Consider the following 15,479-nt stretch of genomic DNA (forward strand, 5'->3'; position numbering starts at 1 on the left):
CGTAACGTTGTAGTTGAAATTTGTACACTACTGCAGATGAGAAATTTCAACTACTTTTGTAGTTAGATTTAGCCAATCAGAATCTCTTGACTACGTAGCCACAAGCTTTGTGAATGCGACCAATGGCCGGGTTCAAGCAACATTATTATTATTTTTATTATAAGCTTTTATTTGCCATTATTGATATTTTGTGCAATATTTATTCACATTTTTGTTTACATTTTCTGTTTCTTTTGAATTAATTACTGTATAAAATTGACATATTTTTTTTTTAATCAACTTTAATATATGAGCAAATTTTGAATAAATAAATGGATGCGTGTCAAAATTCTATGATCTGGCATAAGCCTCCCCCAATGTTGCCCAAAGCAACATAAGGGAATTTATTTGCAATCCAACTGCATTCCTTGAAAGTAATTTTTGACCAAAGGTACTTTTTATTTTTTTAAGTGTGAAAAATTTCAAACTCGAAGCTTTACTTCACTAACACCTACCTACAAAAACTACCAAAAACGTTATTGTCTACAAAACATTCTTCAGAAAAGCTACAAGTCCATTACGATATGTGTTTTGTATTGTAAAGGAATATTACTTATTTCTTTTCTAATTTTCCTTTTTCACGAACATAAAATGGAATTATTAAGAAAATAAATAAATCATCTAAAGTTCTCCTTGTCTGTTAAGGTTTGCCAGTTAAGGCTTGTCTGTTAAGGGGAAAAAAGAATAATTCTGTCCAGAGACTCAAGTGGGCTATTAGAGCAATTGCCATAGTACCAAAATTAATGAACATGACCGCCCCTTATATTTGTAACTATTTATTTTTAATATATGAACATAAAATTAGTATTTAAATGCTTTAAACTTTGTTGCTAAAATACTACTTTACCGTTACCTAAATCCAATCGCTGAACACAAACTCAATTGTTTGTTCAATTAACGATCAAACGGGTGATATGAGATAAGGATATTTACAAAAAAGCGTTTTGCTCTTAACGCAACTAAAATCTTTTTTTACCACAATTCAGAATTTGGGAAAACTTTATTAATACGTTTAATTATTTGCATAAGATCTTTTCTACAAGAAAGAAAAACAGCCTATGTGACACTCTCATTAAACTAACGGCTAATTGAAAAACATAATGAACGTTTCATATCTCTTAACTTAATATAAAAGCTTTAAATCTCTCGAGAACTGAAGTGAAAAGTAATTCTGCAACGTGTAATTTTGTGTTTAATTTTTAGAGGAATTATGTACTTAAATGCACCAATTTACTTAAATTTTAAGAACGTGACTCCTTTAAGATCAAAATATTTTCAGATGGTTTACGCAAAACAGTAAATTTAATGATAACGATTGTAACAATAGACTCCCGAAAATTGAGTTCTGTTGGTTTTTCATATGTTCTTGGTTTCTGCATTCAAATGTTTGTAGCGTCCTTCGTATTTATAGAATATCTTGAATTGATTTCATACATATGTTGGGAGTAATTTAAATTTAATAGTTAGAAAATGTTTTCCTCGACAACAGTGTTCTAAAATAAAGTTGCCTTGAAACATGTAAATGTAAAGTTAAGATAATGTTATTAAAATTTTGTCAGCCTCCTTTAATGTTAAGTTGTGATACGCCTTGCCAGTATATGAAAGGATTTGAATTATTGTTTTAAAGTATCCTTATTTGACAATTTTTTGATAAATCTTTACATTATTAACGGTATACAGCGATGTAAACTTTCACTTAATATTCATATTGACTTACCCTTCTTTGATCACGATAATTCTCCTTAACAATTCTTTCCATCTTATTTTTCTTTAACTTATGCAGAGTAAATATTATGAGGTTCCAATAATTGAATTCTACAAAACCCAATGTCACTGAAAAAATAAATCAAAATTGTTTTTGAAAAACATAGAAGACCACTTAAGAATAACTAATAGCAAATTGAAACCAATATTATATTCAATACTTTTTCGTAACCTTTTTGTTTATTTATTTAGAAATCGTTCGTTACTAATTCATAGTTTATCTTGTATATGTTATATTTCTAAGAGTTAATATTTTTTCCTACACTAGGCAAACAAATAAATAGTTTTTTTTTTAATTTTTTTTTGTTTCGAAAATAAAAAAAAATCACTTTAATTTATTTATTAAATCTCTAAAGCGGATATTTATATATAGTTTTTTGTTTTTATTTTAATTCTTATGATTTATATATATATATATATGTTTATACATATACATGTTTTTTTAAATGTATATTTTATTTTATTTAAGAAGCACTTGAATATATCATGTAATAAAAAGAAGTATGTATTTCTAAATATAATTATTTATATTTAACTTTATTTTAATATTATGAATCTTTTTTTTAATTATTTTTTGTTTTGAAGATAGTTAAAAACTTGAAGGAATATTTTTAATTTTTTTTTTTTTTTTTGAAACAAAACTCGCTTAAGTTATTTTCTTTTCTTTATGAGGATTATATTTTTATTTAAAAATTAAATTTACAAATAAGGAATGTTAATGTTTATTAATTTTATTACATTAGTGCAGAAGATGAGCATCAACATAATGATTTTGTTTGAGTTTGAATTTTTAGCATCGTTCAGACTTTTTGTGACAGTAGAAAAGATTTTTGAGACCTTTTACAATAAGTTGGTAGGTTGAAAGAATAAAAAGATTTTATGATAATTTAATTTTCTCCTCACCCATATAAACATTGTATCTTTGGTGTACGTTAACTACGCAACTATGAGAAATTTGACTATTTTTTTACAAATGTTTGTAGCTTTCAGGATATGAAAAAACTATGCGCTAAAAATAGTTGAACTTGTAACAGCAAATATTAAAAATTTCAAGTAGATTAAAAATTCAAATGGTTCACAAACTTAAAATAAGAAAACATACACACATTAGTGGTGTTAGAGGCTTCCCTCCACAATTTCTAATTCCACCATCTAAAACAAAGTCAGACTCCAATTACAAATTCTAATTGGTGTTAAAATAAATGTTTGTTAATGTTTGTGCTTGGTGACATTGGACCGGCATGTAGAGAAAAGTGAAGAGACTTTTTGGAAAAGATCGGGACATTCCCATTATTTTCCTTAAAATCAGTGATGTTCTATTTTTCCAATACCATTTACATATAAAAAATAAGAACAGTCGCACCAAGCTAGAACCGATTTCTCATAATTGAACATAGAAAACTTTGTTTCTAGCACAAGTTAATTAATATGTATATGGGGTCAAAGTTAGCTTTTAAAATATGAGTGAAACATACAATTCTGGGGGATCATTCCGTAAAACGATTATCGTAAGACGATATGGTTTCGACGATGGTCTTACTTCAAGTAAAAACGATTCTAGTTCAAGTGATATCGTTAAAACGATAGCCTTTACACGATAGCTAAGTAGGTATCGTTTGTTATTAATATCTATTGATAACTAAGCGAATTGAAGTAAAAATTGTTCGGAGTAGCTTAGGTTTGTTAAAAAATGAAAATATAAAACTTAAACAAATACAATTATTACGGTTACGAAGAAAATTAAGAAATGAATCATGTATCAATATTATACAAAACATTAAAAAGGTACATAAGTAATCCTTCTTAATTGTTGTAAAATAAATTAAACAATAATAGATTCGTTCAATGTTTTGGAATTTCAAAAAAAGGCTTTATAATGATACTGGAAACAATAAATTTGACAGACGGTTGTCGTTCTACATATATACCCTCAATATTACGAACTATTGACAATTTGGGGGCAGAGGAACATTGGTATGCTTGATAGGCAACGATTTTAGAATCACTCATCCAAAATAGTTTTGAAAACAGCAAATATTTTTGAAGCCAAGTTATGTTGACTGTGGATAAAATGGAGTCTTATCTTCCTTCCCTTGGACAGAATTGGGTTTATTTTCATTGGGGGAAGGATGCTCATCCATAAGTTGTATACACTTTTGCAGATGATTTTGTGTTTCTAACTGAAAACTAGTTACGGGAAGCAAATTATTGGCGATATTGTTAATGTTGATCGTTTTGAAGATTACCGTTTTGGAAATTACGGAATGATTCCCCTGCTTAAAATAGAAACATTTACAAACTTAAAGGAAAGGTTGAGAGTATTTTTGTTTGTTTGTTTGTTTCGCAAGGAAAACGTAAAAACGAGCTTTGAATATATCTGTTTCTATAAAATTTGATATTATTTTTGTTTTAATCTTACTAATTGTACAAATGTGTTCCTTTTGGTTTTATTTTTAATATCTGTATTTTGTGTATTTTCTCCAAGTTTTTTTCTTTTGTTTTTAAATTTTAGATTAAACCTCAGAATCAATAATCTTTGTTATAAAGAATAACCTCCGTACAAATAAGTTTCTTCTGATGATTCGTTTGTTGATTTAATTTTTCTTTTTGTTTTTTTCTTTGTATTTTACATTATGTTTAAAAGTGTAGGTATTGCTTTAATATTTATTTCTCTAAACATAGGTACGTGATTAAAAAGATTCATTATACAAAATCGTACTTTTTCGGTTTTCATGTGTTTTTTGTTTTTGTTTTATTAGTAATTTTTGTTTTTAATTTTCTTTTTTTTTTATTTTTTATTCATAAAAACAATAAACTTATATAAAGTCATAATATTATATAATAGCAAATTGAAACGAAGAAAATATTTTGTTTTTAATTCTATAATCACTTATGTATTTTAACATGAAAAAGAAATAACTTCTTACGTAGATTTAATAGGAAACTTAGGTTGTATATCATTTAACATTTTATGAGTATTTTATTTTGTCTGTTTTGTTTTTCATTCTTTTATTATTATTTTTGTGTACAAGTTATACTTTCTAGATGCATATAATATTTTTTTTTAATTTCATTTTTTAAAAATCTAAGGTTTGCTCTCGTTTAAAATTTATTAATAATTTCTAATTTACAATTTGCGACTAATGCTATTGATTTTTATTTATTTCTTTTTCTTTGTGTTAAATGTAAAAAAGATTTTTGTTTATTACTTCGTATTTTTGTTTTCTGCTATGTACGTATATAATTATATATATATATATATATATATATATTTTGTAAAAAAAATAATGGATGAATAAAGAAAAAACCTTTAAGAAGGAAGATAGATAAAAAAAATAAAACACCATTTTATGGATTAAAAAAATTAAATAAATTGCTTTTATTTCCACGATTAAAAAAGTATCATTACAACGAAATAAAAAAAAATAATACAAATTTAAAAATTAATAAAACATTTCTTTCCCTTTTAAAAATTAACTAACTATAACTTAGGTGTACAAAATTTAAAAAAAAATCATACGTATGAAACTTCAGTCTGTTTTTTAGATGCACATAATTATAACAAAATATTTATATTTTTAAAAAGTCTCCTTATTTCCTTTCTTTTTTAAATTTAAATAACTGTAGTTAAACTAATATGCTATCGTCTTTGGCTGATTTAAGGTTAAGAAAAATGTTTATTTTATTTGTTGTTGTTGTTAAATATATGCAGAGATTTTTGTGGATAAGTAAACTCTCACAATTTCGACAGGATTAAAAAGAAAGAGCTTTGAGAGATGCGGTGTGCTTTAAGCTCAAAATTGATCTTGATTTTTATTTTTGTGTCGGGATATTTTTTCGAAATCGGGATTTAGATTTACCTACGCTTTATGTTTATTAATATTTGTATCTTTTATTTTTATGTTTAGAAAAAATGAAAATCGTTTTTTTTTGTATTTATTTATATATGATGAATAAATGAAAAAGTCACTATGAGAATAACGTGCAGCTTTGTACATAATAAATAATAAAACAAAAAGTTTATTGGCTTAATTTATTCTTAATGTATAATGGTATTTGTATGTATTTGTATTTGTATTTGCATTTGATTTGTTTTATTTTGTATTTATTTGTAAAATATTTACTTTAATGTTTACAGTATGTATACTATAGTATATACATTATAATTTGATTTCTTTTTGTTTGTATTGATTTTAAGACCAATTTTTGTTTAAAAAAATTGAAAAGAAAGAAAATTGTCAGAGTTAATGAGAAAAAATATACAGGCCTTATGGATTCTATTTTTTCATAACTATTATAAATTTAAAACGAAAGTTACGAAAGTAAGAAAAGTCCAGTTTTTTGTTTTGTTTCAATTGGTGGCATTCGTCTTGTAAAAAATAAAAAAAAAAACATTTAAAGTGCTTAAAAAATCTTTAATTTTAAACTGTATTAAAAGGATCATTAACTATTCGTCTTTCTTAAAGAAGAAAATTAAATGGCAGTACTCGAACTATAGGATTTGTATAGAAACAACATTGTAGACAAATTAGATAAAAACAATCACCCCAACTACAGGTTCCGATTTATGAGTTATGGAGGGAATCGAAGTTCCTTATCACATATAGCTCAAAGTGAAAATGTCAATATAAAGTTTAAGTCTGACTTCCTTTACGGCTGGTTTATAGAATTTGCTACTTGGAATAAATTAATGAGAATAAGAATTATATCACTGGCTGAGGCTTTTTAAATGGAAAATTCATATTTTCTTTGTGCTTAATTTTTGAATAATTGTTAAACGAGGTATTACAATTTAAAAAAAAAACTAAAACTTCTATTTTTAGTTTATAAAGTAAATGCAAATAGTTCCAGGTTTTCCCAGACAAAAAAATCATTGGCCAAAATGACCTTAAAAATTGCATCGTTTCGCTTTAGTGAATACGACTCAAAAATAGGGATTTTTTGTGTTAAATATTATATTTAGAGAAAAAAATATTGAGCAGCAGTGAAAAAAGAGTATTTGGTCTAGTATGCACGAAAAGAAATAAGGATATAAGGATAAGGACTATAAGAAGAACACACCAAAATTTATCTCATCAAAAAAGATTGCAATTTATTTTGTTGTGTCATGACATGTAGATGGAATGAACACAGTGGTATTCTTACTTCATTAGACGGCGGCGAATGGAGGAAGCTCTGAATTTGTTGCCATCTAACTTTAAGTCAAATAGTTGACGGAAACTATGAAGCATATTACATTGAAAGGTAAAATAGTAACGTTAAATTTTAACTTTCATAAGAACTTTTCCCTCAAGATTTAGCTTTGTTAAAAGTTTAGACAAAAATTTGTATGAAAGTTAAATTAAGCCTTTGTTTTTGTAATTGAAATCATTTGAAATTCTGGACCTTTATTAAAAAAAACGAACTTACATAATTATACATATAAATAGTTTATAACTGACTGTTAATTCCTGAGGCTCTAATAAAATAACTATATAGTATACAAATGTACATCTCATATATATTGAAAAATAATCTAAAAAAAACCTTTAAAAGTTCAACACAAACAACAATTTGATACTTAAAATGACCATTGCGTAAAATATTTTTATTTTTATTTATAAATGAAGAAATTACAATACATAATGAAATATCACAAAAACAACGTTGGTACCTACAAATATTTAGAATGATTCAATGGAAATAAGTTGTTTTCGATTAATAAGCACTTGAGAAGTAGCCCAAGAGGCCTTCAAGGTCTGTTAACTAGTAACTTCGTAATGACTTCATTACATTGGAGTATTTAACAGGTTGTGCAAATAAACATGCACAGCTCAATTTTAAGCTTTACGCACATAAGTCAATCATCCGAGAATTGGATTATGTGTAAATCTGGTTTCAAATATCTTCTACTTTCTGTCATCCGATGCAAATATTCAAATCAGTGTTGATTCGTTAAATAATTTATTTGTTTCATTATACGGAAAAACATATTATATTAGCTTGTGTAAATGATTAAAATGTAATCTATTAAGTTCTTATTTATACACAGAGTAGATATTTGCCCTTTTTTATACGTTTATTGTCGTTCTCATTTAAACAAATAATCAAAAAATAATATTTTTTGATTGGAGATTCGAAATTCAAATTCATGGGACGTTTTATTTTCAGCTCAGAAACAAGCTTCCTGATTTAATAATGAAACTCATTTAGCCTCTCGTTTTATATGAAGAATTTTTGTGAATTTTGCCACATTCAGTTAATACTTTATTCGTCCGTTCCGAGATAACTCTGGGCGAAAAACAATGATCAACGTTGCGCTCTATTATGAATCCAAGTGCAAACAAGCACTGCTATTTATATGACAGCCAGTTACAGACATTCCGTAAGTTTCATAGCTTTGAAAAGCCTTTTTTTATTTTAGGTGGCGCAACAGTCCGTTGAGAAGTAAGGCCCAGTAACTTACAACTCTTCACTATTAATGTGTGCGAGTAATGTTGTCAGGGATGGAGTGGACCTACAGTTTTAAGCCGAATCCTAACGGCTAATTTCAAAAAGCACTTTTCATGACAAAAATTACTCTTGGAGGATTTGTCAATTCCGCACAAGGGGAGGTAGTACCCATGGAAAACTTAAGATGGCACTGGTAGGGAATGAATCTAAAACCTCTGGCATGACAATACTACGCACTATCTACCACACAACGGATAGTAGAAATAGAAAAGTGCTGTTATGCTTCTCGATACCAATCGAAAAACACATGATTTAATTAGCTCGACACTTTTTGTTTCAATTCTATCAAAAATTGCTAATAGTAGGAAATATAACTATGCCCCAGCCCTTTCACCGAAAACAACTTTACTTAGTGATCATTGTAAGACTATTTTTCAGGATTTTTATACATACTATAATTTCTTCCATATTAATTTAAATAAATAAAATGGTCTATAAATTGTCCTAATCGTAATTCGAAATGTCGGAATTAAAATAATCTATACCCCACCAAAAACCAAATATAATGAAACTTATTAAAATAAATAACTTTAAAAAAAAAACTTAAAAGAGTTCACTGATAATTGTATAAAAATGTATGTTGATAAAATAATGCGCTACTTAAGATGACTGTTATTTTATGTTTGTTTTGTTTTTGCTTTTATAATTAAATATCATTTATGATGTATCTAAAAAATGTCTTTAAATGTTTGTTTTTGTTTTGTTTTTATTTATATAATAAATAATTATTTTCTTTTTTTCTGATTTGTTTTTGTATTTAAAATTTTAAATCACTAGAATGTTTGTTTTGTGTTCTTAAATTTATATATATATAATATAGTACTATAGACTATGTAATGTATGTGTAAAAATATTTATGTATACAAGGTTTCGTATACATATATTAATATAGATACAAGTTTAAATATTAATATACGTACACAGAATATACACATAATATATTCCCTAACAACGTTGTCGCTCACCCTTATTACAATTTAGTTTAAATAATAAACTATAAAATATCTATTTTACAGGTTTTGATAAAGATTTGTTGTTTTTATGTTTGTATATAATTTTTCCCTATTTTTATTATTATTTATAATGTTAAATTATGAAATTTTATCATGTTCGTGTGTGTGGTTTGTGTTTTTATGTGTTGTGTTTGATTTAAGCTTAAGTTATTTTGTTTATTTTATCTAAAATGTAGTTCATGTAAAACTTTATTTTGTTTTTAATCTTTTATACTAATTTAGTATGTAAATGAGTTTTAAAGGAAGTTTGATAGGCTTTTTTTCCCCATATATGTATCTTATGATTGTTTAGTAATTTACATTTTTATTTTTTGTTTTATATTTGGTAAGTATAATGTTTTTTTTTTTATTTTCGTTATTAAATTTAATATCGTTAATCTATTTTTGTTTTGTTTATTAAAATTTATTTATGTTTTGGAGGAGTTTTCCTTGTGATGCGCATGCTGCTGTCAATTCATAATAATTTATGTAAAATTAATTTGCATTTTTGTTTTGTTTAATAAATATCATTATCGTCCCATTCCATTGATTTGAGGACTAGTTTGTCGAGCTCTTTGGAATCCCCAGAGCTACTATTGCGGCGACGATGGCTGCGACGATTGAATTTTGTCCATTTGCGATTAAGTGTTGCAAGATTCTCGTTGAATTGCGGCGAAAATATAGCAGTTGGCAGTTTGATACTACTCGTATTTATTGGAGTGTAGGCCAGGCCTGACGATGACGTTGGTGTTGTGCTGCAGCTTTTGTGGGTTCTATTGTCTTCAGCATTAACGCCACCCATGTTGAATGATTCCTTGTCAGTTAATATCAAACTTTTGTTAGACGGAGTTATTTTGAAGCATTGATTGATTTTGTTGGCTGAATTTATGCTAGGAAATCGCATCATTGCCGTCGATGTTGGTTTGCCACTGATATTATCGTTCACGCCACTGTCCTCATCATCATTGTCATCATCATTTTTGTCACAGAAAGTCTTTTTGGGTACGACGGCAGCAGTGGTATTGATGGTGGTTGGACCAGCAAAGTTGGTGGTGTTGACGTTGGCCTCGTTCTCAGTTCTTATGATGAAATGCGTTTCATTTGAATTTTTTGGTAATGACGGCATCGTTACCACAACTGGTTGCTGCTGAATAGACTTTGTTGGTGATGAAGTTGCAGCGATGATGGTGGAGGTGGCTGATTTTATGAGTGGCATGGATTTAGTGTTGCATATCAATCAATCACGGTATATATAGCTACAATTCTTTGGGCTCTCTTGTGGACTTGGACTACTGGATGGTGGTGCTGGACTAGAACTACTATTTGACATAACAGGCGATGATCCCGAACTTGAATTTTGGGGACTATTTGAACGGTGTTGAGTTACTAGAACGAATGAGAGTGCAATTGTTTTTTTTTGGTTTTATTTTGAAATATATTTTTTTTGTTTTAACAAACTTGCATGAAAAATAATACGAAAAAAAAATATATTAAATTGAAAAATAATGCAAAATAAAAACTCATTGATAAAAGCAGAAGAAACTTTTTCTAGGAAATGAAAATATCAAGCAAATGTAAAAATACGAAATTTGTTTGCAGTTATGAATTATGTATAAAATGTATTTTATTTGCCAGGACAACAAAAAGAAAACGGTTTGAAGATTGTGTGTTAATAATTCTGTTTGTTTATTTAAAAAAATGTAACCTGAATTAAGTGTGCTTTTGGACGGCAAAGCATTTTCGCGGACAGAAACTGAAGAATTTGCCGATTACGGATCGAGCAAGCGAGATTTTGTTCTCTTTAGATTATTAAGCAAAGCATCGACATCGACATGATAGTCAAACAACTATCATTACTAATCCGAAGATGGATAAACCTTCTGAGTAGTCTTATACTATAAGACAAAGTTAAGCATAGAGCTTCGTTGTTAAAAAATAAATTACTACAAAATTCTATTTCTAAGAATAGGTAGGCAAGTGTTTTCCAACAATGACTTTCTTGAATCTTGAATATTACTTGTAGACTTTATAGTAATATTAAAACGCTTAAACTGAAAATCATGCAAACATGTCGCATTTTTAAAATTAACTTCAAATTATTAATAAAGTTTTTTAAAGCTCTATTTTTAACATAAAACCAGAATGTGGGTAAATGATAATTTCGGCGTCTTTGAAAATAACGCTTAAGTTATTCAACACAAGGAAAACTCCTGCAATTTCAACTTACTACACATTTTAGAGGCCAATATGTCCTGAATGTTTTCTTTCTAGCTTAAAAAGCAATCAATTCAAATAGAACAACAACAAGAAAAGAAAAAAACTTCAGCTAAGCTTAATATTAAAGCTCATTATCATAATTTACAAAATCAAAAACTTTCAACTCAACGAGTAAATAAGTTAATCAAAGAAATACAATGTATATTATTATAAAAACGTTTATATATAGTTTTGAAAGTAAGGTTCAACAAAAACACACGCCCAGAACACATATGTAGTATAATATGTATTTTTATTTATTAACTTACCAATACCATGACGGGGCGGCTGTCTCCTTAATCGGCCAAGGCTTCTGTTTCGTGTGTTTGTGTTAACAGCCTGAGTAAAATTTGATGGAAAAATATTTGTTTTGTGATTTAAAACAACAACAAAAAAAGTTATGCTCAAAAAAATATAAATCATACACAAAAGAAAAAAACAATAATTTTGAAACACTTAGTTCAATGATTAGGTATTTGTTAAAAAATAATAGTACAATTTTTTTTTCAAAATCCAACCATCCTTCTACAATTTTTTGAATAATTTGTATATTTGATTGCGATTTTTATTAATTAATACAAATTAAATAAAAAATAATAAAAAACATATATCACTACTTTTTTAGTTTTGCTTTAATTTTCAAACATTAACAATAAAAGCTTTTTTAAAAACAACACATCCATTTTTATGAAATTAATATAATAGAATGAGTATAACCAGGTTTGTTTTATTATTTCATTCATTTTAAGTACTGAATGTGCGATGTTTTGAATATGATTAATTTCGAAAATTATAAATGATAACTTTACATATCGTCATATATATAATGTCAGAATTTGACTGTTACTTTGTATATGTGTTAACGACTACAGTAAAACTGTCAAATTTACTGCTAAATTTAAAAAAAAATGTTATTAGAATTACTCCAAAGAGGGATAAATCTGTCAATCCAGATCTGCAGATTTGATCTTAAATCAAAAATAAATCAATTTTACCGCATGAAATTCAAAAACAGAGGAAAATAAAAAAAAAAAGATTTTTTATTACACATTTGTATTTTAGAAAATATTAACAACATTGAAAATAGTTTTAACCTTTAACATGATAAACTAGAAACCCCCAAAAATCAGTAATAGTATTTGAACAACCAATAATTTATCCAACTAGTTCACCACTTCTGCATTTGATTTTATGTGTAAAGTTATCATTTTCAACTTGTAATTTTATCAAGTTAATTTTTGTTTAAGTTATTATAAACAAAATAGTATGGAAAATTATTGTTAAAGATTTATTCAATCTTCTTTTTAATTATTATTAAGAGTTGGGCGGCGGGATGGCTGGCTTAAGTAAAAATCCTATTTAGTTAATTTTTGGTATGTGATGTTGATGAAAAGTGTTTTAAAAATGATGATATTTTTCAGCAACTTAAAAAGAAAACTGATCTGATAAAAAAACGTGATTGTTTTGAATTAAAAGAGTAAAATTTAACAAAACAAAGCCAAACTTGGTTTATATACATAATTTTTGTTTGCTTTTTTTTCTTTAGTGATTTAGTTTTATTTTTTTTCTAGTACTTGGTTTGGTGAATTGATCAAAATTGTTGTGGTATTTACCATATTTTGGGTAATAAGTCCCTGACTGGTCTCAGCCGCCCCACTCCCGTCTCAAAGGTATACCTAGTTAGGGGAAAGAGAAGAAGATAGAAAGAATAGTAGTAACAGTTGCATACTAGAAATGCAGTTCATCAAATAAAATATATGTATTTTAAAATAAAAATATAACAACAAATAAATAACAAATTTAGTAATATGACACACAAAACATACATAAGAAAGTTATACAATTTTTATAAGCATTCCAATAGGGAAACACATGATAGAAAAGAAACATTTTGGGAAGGAAAAGGGCGTAGAAAGTTATGGGTAGGAATTAGAAACAGTCAGGTGGTCACTGTATTTTTTTGGATTTTATAAAATAGTTCAAATTTCTCGTAAAAGTGTCCTAGCCTAGAGAGCCAAATGTATTCAAAAGGAAATCATTTGCAATCTCCTACAAATCTTGGTCGGGCCAGCGAACAAAAAAGAATCTTTGGGTATTAGTTTTGTGGGAAAGCTTGCATAACGAAACGTACACTGAAAAGTAACCAAATATTTGTCATTCCATTGATTGAAAGATAAGATCTCAAGTTTCAATAAAAAAAAATCATTTTTGAGAAAAGAATATTCGGTTTCGACCCATCTCATTGTAACACTTTGATACCTTCATAATTGTATGGATCTCTAAAAATACATCGCGTTCAGGGAAAAAGTTATAGAGGTTTTAACTTTTTGGTTATTGCACCTTTAATGATTTTTTTTTTCTACAAATGGTCAACAAATTAATGTTGCCAAACCTCCTTTTCCGTAGGGCAACCTGCTCCAGGACTATTATATTACTCAAAAAGTTTGAGTATCGCAAAGTGACTTAGGACCGTTTGTTACTATCTATGTCACGCATAACTTTAAAGTTTTGCGTAATGCACGTACACAATGGTAGTTTGCAACATTTTAAAAATTTTAAATAGTGATTTGTGAATTTTGTTTTGTATTTTTGTAAAAGAAAATTCTTAAACAACTCCTCATCAAACGAAAAATTCTGGCTTGATCCGGGCCATCTTGTGACCACATTGGTGGAAATCATTCAAGCATTACAAATCGCTTGGATGTTTTCAGGGCAATAACTTTTTCAGTTTCCAAACACTTCTGTTTCTGTTTAAGCACATCCGAAATTTCAAAATCATTTGTATTAATTTTGTATATGAAATGCGTTGAAAATTAAACACCGCTGAATATTCAAAAATATGAGAATAGAATAGGCTACGAGATTATTATTTGAAATGGAAAAGATTTCGGTGAATCTAAAAAAATCAAAAGCAATGGTTTTTTTTTTAAAGAAACAGGGCGCTTGGTTTCAAATGAGAAATCCAATACTTAGACTTCTCCATTACAAGCAACCTTAATATGTAAAAACAACTTTTAAAGAAGCTATTTGCTTAGAAAAATGCGGCATAATGTTTTTATGGAAACCAATATTTCCCATTTTTAGCTCAACTTCCGAAGCAATAATGCTTTACGCTGCAGAATCCTTGGGCTGGTGTAAATTTGAAATTTCCGAAGAACTTCTGAGGTACTTCTTAAAACTTCAATTTCGGCTGCCAACCACAACTCCAAACTGCATGCTCCTTATTGAAACTGGACTTTCACCACTATTGCACCCAAATTTCATATCGCAAGAGCTGCATTGCTCCTTATAAAATACTAGAGAAAGTGAAAACGTGACACATTTCATTCCACGATATCCAATCCTAACGGAGATACGGTGACAAATTCAGCAACAAAACATCTTCTAGCAAAACGAAATAACATCAACCTTCAACGAAAACAATTGGGTAAAGTTGGCACAGCTTATCAAACTAGCACTTGTGTATAGAAACAAATATATACGTAAAGACTTTGAATCTTAAAATAAATAGAAAAAATTATGTAAGGAAAAAGAAAGATGTTTTAAACTCAATTTATCTAACAATATAAAAATTGTAAATTATTTAAGCTAGGCTATCATCTAGCTGAAGACCCACGGCCACGGGACACGCCTTAATAGATTTATTTTTAAAATTGTATACATGTAAGAATTTGAAAAGTTGAATAAAACTTTATATTTCTATCTTAAATATTTTATGCACTACTTTCTCTAAATCATGAACTATGCTCCACTTTTGTTTTTAGGAAATCAGACCTTAAGTCACTTTACATATCAAGTGAAAGTTATCTATAAGTGCGTGGACTAATATCTGCATGTCTTGCAGATATTTGTTCTTTGTCGTTAAACTAGGGACTGTTTCTGTGTAGAAATTGAAGAATTTGTTTTTTTAAATTATTTATTTAGCATTTAGCTTTT

At 27.7% G+C, this 15,479-nt stretch overlaps 1 protein-coding gene across 7 annotated transcripts in view; it reads right to left on the bottom strand.

The window, feature by feature from the left end:
* Positions 1–1,622: 1,622 nt before the first annotated feature.
* LOC129939252 (semaphorin-1A) overlaps positions 1,623–15,479 on the bottom strand; it is an 88,167-nt gene continuing 74,310 nt past the window's right edge. For 5 of the 7 annotated variants that reach the window (XM_056047208.1, XM_056047204.1, XM_056047205.1 and 2 more), the window contains 3 exons: positions 13,157–13,219; positions 11,813–11,882; positions 3,604–10,673 (listed from right to left, as the gene is read on the bottom strand). In XM_056047208.1, coding sequence (XP_055903183.1) covers positions 13,208–13,219 — 12 coding nt within the window. In that variant the 3' untranslated portion in view covers positions 3,604–10,673; positions 11,813–11,882; positions 13,157–13,207. Of the gene's footprint in view, positions 1,873–3,603; positions 10,674–11,812; positions 11,883–13,156; positions 13,220–15,479 lie in introns of those variants that run through there. The other 2 variants (XM_056047203.1, XM_056047206.1) reach the window with 2 other exon arrangements.

The sequence above is a fragment of the Eupeodes corollae genome, chromosome 1, assembly GCF_945859685.1.
Source record: "Eupeodes corollae chromosome 1, idEupCoro1.1, whole genome shotgun sequence".
NCBI lineage: Eukaryota > Metazoa > Arthropoda > Insecta > Diptera > Syrphidae > Eupeodes > Eupeodes corollae.